Here is an 8,854-nt window from a genome sequence, read left to right on the forward strand (position 1 = left end):
TACATCGATTCTAACTACACTGTACACTGAATAAAAAATTGCAGTAAAATTTCCAAAAAAAAAAAAAAAAAAAAAGTCAGTAGCATCATAAGCAAACGTGTGACCAGCATCAGTTCATCAGCCTGCGAGGCGAACACCGACGTGCACGTACCAGATGTTCGCGTATATGATCTAAGGCAATTCATTCGCTGTTGGCGTGACAGACAGTCCCGGGTCATCCAGGCAGGAAGTCCTTTCTTCATGTAAACATGTCATGAAACGCCAGTTTCCTCTTTTTCCTCTTTAAATGCTCTGAAGTTAAGTAGAAATAGTTTCGCTAAAATATATGACACAGTTTGAATTTTCTTCAATAGACATTCTTTCATTGGCTAAATTTAAGTCACGGAAAAAGAAAGTGACCGACTCTTTCCTTTGCTTTCTGGAAAAGAGAGAAGAAGGGTTAGTGAGTAAAGCTCCTCGGTCAAGTTCATGCGTTCCACATATGGCAGAAATAAAGGTGGAATGAGGACGACGGGGTGAAAAGCACTCCTGTCTGAAGGTGCGGACAGACAGACAGACAGATGGACAGGTGATGGGACGGGCCTGCTGGGTGCAGAGCTCTATGTGGTGGAGGTCTGGGTCAGGCTCCTCTGACTGCTGGTGCTTTTGATGACGTACGTGGAGGAGTTGCTCTTGCGGCTGGAGTCCCGGTCGCGCTCGCAGCGGCACCGCGACGACTTCAGGTAGTGGGCGGGGCAGCAGAGGAAGGACTGCTTGAGGTCGTGGAACAGGTGACCGGCGAAGAGCATGTAGATCCAGGGGTTACAGCAGCTGTTCAGACTGGCCAGGAGCATGGAGATGATGAAGGGCATCGCTGCAGGGACAGACAGACAGACAGACAGACAGCTGCAGAGGGGACCTGTGGCCACCAGGACCACTCCACCAGAGAGCCCTGGGACATCAGAATAAACCGGAAATAAACGAGTGAACGAAAGATCCCAAGTAGGATCAATTCATCAATATCCTAATATTCTGTGGTTCTTCTGATACATTTCTGGTACATTTTGATACGTTTGATTTGTGAATCTGCATATTTTTAATAGACGGAATTCTGCATTGTTCTCGTGGATTTCGTCTGTTCCGCCTGAATCAGATGCATCTCGGCGAGACGATTCGTTTACAGATCACCGTGTTAAAAGTCGAGTCGAAGTTCTGAAACGATTCACACCCAAGGTTGGTGTGACGGCCGTAATATACGGTGTTGGCGGGAGGGAGGAGCTCTGATTCATCTCCAGCTCCTGCTGATATTGATCGAGGAGATCTGGAGTCTGACAGATCAGGGCAGGAGAGTTTTTCCTAAAAGGTGTCAGCACTGGGACACACACACACACACACACCTCCATTTTTGATATACTGCACTATACTGCACAGATCATTTGCTCGGTTGTCAGAAGGTTTTGACGGCGTCCACTCAACTTTGGTCCTGCATGAGACCAGACTTCATTACACTGGTGGGCGTGGCTCCAAACGAACAAGATAGATGAACAGTGAGCGGCGCAGGAATAAAAGTCCTGTTCCTGTTAAACGCAACGCTGATCGATGGAACGCTGGCCTGCGGCCACTGGAGGCTCTTCAGCCGTTCATTAAGGAGCCCGGGGCTCCGCTCCCTTTTCCATTCAGGATACAGGCCATTCATCCTCATCTCACAGGAGCATCTGAGGACTGAGGACAACGGCTACAGATGAGAACCAATGAGCACGAACGGAAACCATGTTCCATTAGTCCAGAATTCTCTGGAACGTTCCATCACATTAAACCTCAACCTGTGGCTGAAGATGACAGTCAGATGGATGATTATATGAACAAGTCAGACTTCCTTCCTCTGCCAGAGCTGCAAAATGTTCTATAGGAAGAAACATGACATGAACCAGCTAAATTCTCCCCAGACAAGAAGCCACCGCGGTAAACTCAGCCCTCCCGTTTCACCACGGACCCGTTATCGGAAGGTCCGCTTGAGCAAAATTGACACAAGGCTGTCAATCAAGTGAAAAAAAATCAATGCTGCTTCATTCATTCGTCAGTAGGAAGGATGAGTCAGCTTACAGCGACTGGCGGACACTCTGTTCCTGAACGTGGACTAAACTAAAGGGACTTCAGAAGAGAACGGAGGGACCACAGTGGCACCTTGGCGACTCGGGATATGAACCTGCAACCTTCTGACTATGGGGCCGCTTCCTTAACCGCTAGGCCACCACTGGCCCTGGTACTTGTTACGCTGGTTTTTAGCGCCGTCTGTGTATTCTTGGACTGTCTGTGTCCCCTGTTTTTCTACTTTTTGTAGCCGGTTTGTCAGTATGTAACGTTGTTTAAATGTTAGCATCTGGTTCCAGAGAAACGTTGTTTGGATTCACTACGTTCTGTCTAACACGGAGCTGAAATGACAATACATCTCAACTTGAACTTATTCCAGAGCTCTGTGCTCTCTGTGTGTGCGTGTGTGTGTGTGTGTGTGTGTGTGTGTTACTGTGCAATGCTTAATATACGGGGGAAAAACACCAAAATAACCGTAAAGTTCATGCAAGTGGTGCGGGGTGGTAGTAGCCTAGCGGTAACACACTCGCCTATGAACCAGAAGACCCAGGTTCAAACCTCACTTACTACCATCGTGTAAGACACTTAACCCTGAGTGTCTCCAGGGGGGGACTGTCCCTGTAACTACTGATTGTAAGGCACTCTGGATAAGGGCGTCTGGTAAATGCTGTAAATGTAAATGCAAGAAAGACGCTTTTGCTCCTGAATCTCTCATTTCATTGGAAAGCTGCGTGTGGACGTGTAGAACCTGGTCCGGTGGACAGACAGACAGACAGACAGGGTGGTGGATGGTGAGCACTGAAGATGTGAGGAAGCTATCCTGGTTCATCTGTGAGAGAGAATCTGCCAGACGGAAAAACAACCTGCACCAATTTCCTGCCCGAAGAACCCTGAAGAACCTGCAACACGTTCTGGGATCGAGCGTCTGTCAATTACAGCTTTACTCCCTCCATCTGGCCTGGTGTGTAACAGAAGAAGAAATGCCCGCTCAGCCGGGATCAGGCTTATTGCTGGGAGCTGCGGTTTGCTGGAGGTTCTGCTGAGTCTTTCACTCGCAGAACCGAGAACCGTTCCTGCAGTTTGATCTAGTTTGGCTGGGAAATCTTTACTCCAGCACGTGAAGTTATGGGACCTGAACCACGGAACACGGCACTAAGAACACAGAACGCCACCCAGAGCAGAGAACCGCAGGGAGAGATCCGTCACGTTCTAATCCCGCATCGTGAAGAACACACACGCCGGTCTGAAAAGCGATGAGGACGAGCACCATATTTGAATGGACAACATTTTTGTTTTTAATTCAGTGTCTTTTCTGAATTACATGTATAATGCAGCTTTGTCCCCGGAGACAGTAAAAGTCCCCCCCCTCTCTCTCTGTCTCTGCTGTGTGGCTCGGTTAATCATTAAAATGCCACATCGGCGATAAAGCCCCGTACGGCCCGGGGCGACAGTGACTGACATTTCTGCACGTCTCAGATGGTCCCACCATGTCTGCACCCTGGAATGTCTCACGCAGTTACAGGAAACGTCGTAATCACCATCACACTGAAATAATCCCCCCAAAATGATTGAGATGTTGTCCACATGCAGGGGACAATTTTATTTTAAATAGAGCAAATTAACATGAAATGAAGGACAATTGACTGGACGAATGGACTACGCCGCACCAGCAGCTCTGATCGTATTTACACACCGATCGTGAAAACGGGCAGTTTTTGCCGGGTGCCGTCACCTACCCTCCCTCGGTGCCGCCGGATCCCACGCTGACCACATCTGCACGAAGAAGAAGGGTGTCCAGCAGACGATGTAGGCCAGGACTATGACGAAGGTCATCTTCACCGTGGTGATCTTGGCTTTGGAGATCAGCTTGACGCTGCTGACGCGCGCCAGCGCGTTGCCTTTGGACGCTTTGGGGGTTAAAGTGACCGACTGCTCGCGCCTGGTCTTCAGCTTGAAGTTCTGCCAGATCTTGAAGCTGATGAGCCCGTAGCAGATGCTCAGGATGGCCACGGGGATGATGTAGATGGTGAGGCTGATCCAGGTGATGTACGCCTTGGCGCCCCAGGGTTGCACAAAGTCTCCCCAGCAGTCGTACACCCCGGGTCCCACCTCCCGCAGCGAGAAGATGTAGACCTGCGGGACGCTGAAGAGCAGGCTGAGGAGCCAGGAGGTGACCACGTACAGCCGGTCCTTCCTCTTGTGCAGCGAGCGCAGCGGCTGGCAGATGGCGAGGCATCTGTCCACGGACATCAGCACCAGCATGTAGGTGGAGGCGAACATGCCCACCACCTGCAGGTACTTGACCAGCCTGCACAGCACGTCTGGCCCGTAGAAGCGGAACGTGATGTCCCAGATGAGCTGGGGCAGCACCTGGAAGACCGCCACCACCAGGTCGGCGACGCTCAGGTGCTTCATGAAGTAGTACATCCGCGACTGGCTGTGCTTGGTGGTGTGGAGAGCCACCAGGACGCACAGGTTCCCGGCCAGCGCCAGGAGCAGCACGACCGCCAGCACCGTCACCTCCACCTTCGCCACCTCCTCGTTGCGCTTCAGGGGGTTCGCGGTCTGGTTCCCGAGGCTGGAGTTCGCCCACAGATCCTGGTCCTCCATGATGTCCGGACGCGTTATTCCGTGCGCAGGGGCGCAGCATCTGGCTGAGTGGAGACCCGGTCCGCGGAGCTGCGTGGACAAAGTGCGGCGCGCATCGTGGAGAGCGCCGAGCACCGGACTTTCTGCCGGTTCCGCGTCCCGGTCCCGGGCTTAAAAGACGCGCCGCGACGCATCGCTGCCACTAGGTGTCCTGGTGCTCCGCCGAATCGACGTCCTGCAGGCTGGACCAGATGTTTAATGCATCATTGAGAGGAGGCCCGTCAGGAGCATTAAGGAGACGTTAAAGATGCCGGCGAGGCGGAGGGGGACCGGTTTAAAGACCTGCGTGACATTTGCGTATCACCGTGATGGGAGGAAGATGAATGGCTGCAAAGACCACCCGTATGGACCCTTAAGCACACAGGAGTCTCCCCAGCAGCAGCCTAGGAGGGACAGTCCAGGTCAGGAATCCTGTCCTGGCGTGGACCATACATTGGGTTACATTGGGTACATTTGAAAAGTGACGTGATTGTCATTGTGAAACACTGCAGGACATGGTGACGCAGTGAAACGTGTCCTCTGTATTTAACCATCACCCTTGGTGATCAGTGGGCACCATGACAGGCGCCCGGGGAGCAGTGTGTGGGGACGGGACCTTCATCAAGGGGACCTCAGTGGCACCTTGCCGGTTCCGAGGCAGCTTCCTCACCCACCAGAAACTAGCAGAGACTAGAAATGTACAAAGAAAACAGAACTTACAAAAGACTCTATGAGTAGGAGATCTTTTTTGTTCATGTCATGAAAGAAAAGGGTTAAATTTGGCCCCTCCCCTCCAATTAGTAATGTAATACTCTTCACATTCATAAATCCGTTAATAACACTCATTTTATGTGAGTCATGTGTACTTTATGGTTAAAGTAAATTAACGTCCTTTAGCTGGTCGGGACTTCAGGCCCGTTTACAGCTTACTAAGATTGATGGAGTTGAGCTAAAGTTGAGTTATATTGAGTTAAAATACACTAAATAAAAACGAACTTCAGTCACAGCACCAGCTGGCTTGGTGTCCCGTATCAGGCGCCGTAGTCACGATGCTGGAAACGGGGCATTTTGGAAGCCCTGGGGCACCATATCAGTTCACACGAATGAAGTGAATAATAAAGTCTTGTAGTCCTCCATAGATTAACATTTTCATAAGTTGTGCAAATGTAAAGAAAATACAAAAATAGTGAAGCAACGGACTTGTGTGAAGATCTTCTGTTCAGTGCGAACAAGGAGGACGTCATAGAAGTGGTTGTCACTTGTGATACACAGCAGCACAGCACACGGCACACACACTGAAATTTGTCCTCTGCATTTAACCCATCACCATGACAGGCGCCCGGGGAGCAGTGTGTGGGGACGGCGCTTTGCTCAGTGGCACCTTGGCGGATCGGGATTCGAACAGACAACCTTTTGATTACGAGAAGGAAGCGGTTAAGGAAGCGTCCCTGTAATTGGAAGGTTGCTGGTTCGAATCCCGAGTCGCCGAGGTGCCACTGAGGTCCCCTTGATGAAGGTCTCGTCCCCACACGCTGCTCCCCGGGCGCCTGTCATGGTGCCCACTGCTCACCAAGGGTGATGGTTAAATACAGAGGACACGTTTCACTGTGTCACCGTGTGCTGCGCTGCAGTGTCTCACAATGACTGTCACATCACTTTCACTTATCTGTATTGTGATTATTTCTCGTACCCAAGGGTGTATAAATAGTTGTGGACCCGGATGATCCTTCAGAAAATGACGAAAACAATACATCCAATAATTCCATAAATAATTCTTCCATTAGGAGAAAAAATTCTCATCTAACTTCTTATCTAGACAAGTTTTATGTATAAATATGATGATTATTTTAAGGTATGTTTTTTCCTGCATATCTGTTTCTGTGTAGTTGTGGGGTGAGTTTATATGAATTCTGGCACGCCGGGTACATTGTTGTTCGCTGTAGATCCTGTAATTATTTCACATGAGAAAGGGCCCAAGACAGAAGATCTGACACAAGCGCAGATCTTCTGCAGGTCACCGCAGGGTCACCGGAGGTCTCCCGCTCCGGAGAAGTTCAATCCCGAATTTGCTTTGGCAGTCAGGAGATAAGTGAAAAAGTGCCCCGGGACTCTTCATAAAAGTCAGATATGAGGACCACTTTTCTTCTCCCCCATGTTTAACGAGGACGGGTTAGGGAGAATAATAAAAGGGCATCCAGAACAGCTCATTCAAGGATCACACAGAGCGTTCTTCTTCTTTTTTACTTAAAGATGATATGAGGGAATCTCAGATGAAAACGCCCCCTTATGAAACTCTCTCACATACCTTTCATGTCAGGGGGTGTTTCACTTTAATTATGTTGTCTTTGGGCGTCGGGTCCAGACCACGCGCCTCATCTTTACTCATCCGGGGCAACACAATCCTGTTAGGCTGCGAAATGTAGCTTATTATTCCACTAGGTCTCACATACGATCAGATGGGCCGGGATGGGTCATCTCTGCAGGTTCAGGATGTGAAGATCCTCACACCAGAAGCAGGCCGCCGCTGGTGCCACAGTCAGCGTTCGCCACGGTCGCCAGCAGGTCATCTGGATCCAATCTTAACTGTCTTCATCTGCAGCCAACATTCCTGTCCCACTTAACCGCGTCTCGTCTTCCCTCCTTATTACTCGTCCACCTCATTTGTTTGTTCGTCCGCTGTCTTCCCACACCAGCTCCCTGTCAGCACTCGTGTTTATTATCACACTTGGTTCCTTCTTCATCTAGTCTCCGTGAAAATAGCCTCCACCGATCTTCGCTCTTCGCGCCTTCAATAAGGTTAGAGCTTCGGCGGTCATGACTCCTTTTCCTGAGAAAACGAGAGCGGGACGACCTTCTTCTGTGACAGTAGTCTGACCGAGAATACATGGCGCTGCAAGTTAAACAGGAACGTATTTTATACGCAGGCTTTGGGATGGGTGTGTTCTGTTTACCTTTACGGAATTTACCAGACGCCCTTATCCAGAGCGACTTACAGTCAGTAGTTACAGGGACAGTCCCCCCCTGGAGACACTCAGGGTTAAGTGTCTTGCTCAGGGGCATGTTAAAAGTAAGAGGGGTTTGAACCTGGGTCTTCTGGTTCATAGGGGAGTGTGTTACCCGCTAGGCTACTAACACCCTTATGATATGTTAGATATTTATATCAGTATTTTTGAAATGGCAATGAATAAGTGTAAATAAATGGACAAAACCTTAATCGGTTTTCAGTGGTATATGGAAGAACCACTAGATGGAGCTGCCTGAAATCAAGAAGTCAGGTTATTAGCTATCAGTGTGCATACTAGGCAGTTCCTCCAGGAGTTCAGCATTTTTGTGGGGTGGTTTTCTCAAAAAGTATGCAGTAGGTTTGAAAATATGTGATAGATTTCAAATTTGTGGGATTGGACATGATTGCAAACAACTGGAGGAGTTGACAATTCTATAGCGAAGGCTGTCAGCACAACATAATATCTCTAGAAAGATGATGTAAACTTTACAAGTTCTTTTTTTTTTTTGCTTATTGGTCACCCCTGCTGAATGCAGTGCCCGATGTGTCACTTTGCTTGCACGTGTCCTGTACGTGATCATTTAAGATATTTATTAGTAAGGTGAATCAAACCCTCTGATCTGAACCTATATATATATATATAAACTAGTATAAAATTAATATAAACTCACCCCAGAACAACACAGAAACAGACACGCAGAAAAAAACATACCTTAAAATAATGATCATATTTATACATAAAACTTGTCTAGATAAGAAGTTAGATGAGAATTTTTCCTCCTAATGGAAGAATTATTTATGGAATTATTGGATTGCCCCCTATGGGTCTCCAAAAGCTGTAGACAAGCTGTAGAATTGCAGACTACATGAAAGTGACGTGATTGTCATTGTGAAACACAGCATCACGGCACACGGTGCACACAGTGAAACGTGTCCTCTGTATTTAACCATCACCCTTGGTGAGCAGTGGGCACCATGACAGGCGCCCGGGGAGCAATTTGTGGGGACCTTCATCACGGGGACCTCATTAATGTTGGTTGAAAATATTGGTTCAGAGAAGTTATATTTGCTGTCAATAAATGTAATGCATAAATGTAAATGCATTTTAATCCCCACAATAGGCCTCATAATGCTAATAAGTAGAAAAAGGGC

At 48.6% G+C, this 8,854-nt stretch overlaps 1 protein-coding gene across 1 annotated transcript; it reads right to left on the reverse strand.

The window, feature by feature from the left end:
- Window positions 1-135: 135 nt before the first annotated feature.
- LOC114800439 (isotocin receptor-like) lies at window positions 136-5,296 on the reverse strand. Its single transcript, XM_028997824.1, has 2 exons — window positions 3,807-5,296; window positions 136-853 (listed from the first exon to the last, which is right to left on the reverse strand). The coding sequence occupies exons 1-2, from the start codon at window positions 4,678-4,680 to the stop codon at window positions 600-602; spliced, it is 1,128 nt and encodes a 375-aa protein (XP_028853657.1). The 5' UTR covers window positions 4,681-5,296; the 3' UTR covers window positions 136-599.
- Window positions 5,297-8,854: the final 3,558 nt, after the last annotated feature.

The sequence above is a fragment of the Denticeps clupeoides genome, chromosome 12 (assembly GCF_900700375.1).
Source record: "Denticeps clupeoides chromosome 12, fDenClu1.1, whole genome shotgun sequence".
NCBI classification, from domain to species: domain Eukaryota; kingdom Metazoa; phylum Chordata; class Actinopteri; order Clupeiformes; family Denticipitidae; genus Denticeps; species Denticeps clupeoides.

Coding starts and splice junctions, on each gene's coding strand:
- LOC114800439 (XM_028997824.1), bottom strand. CDS start 4,680: ATGGAGGACCAGGATCTGTGGGCGAACTCCAGCCTCGGGAACCAGACC. Junction 854..3,806: donor TCCGGCGGCACCGAGGGAGG/GTAGGTGACGGC, acceptor CTGTCCCTGCAG/CGATGCCCTTCATCATCTCC.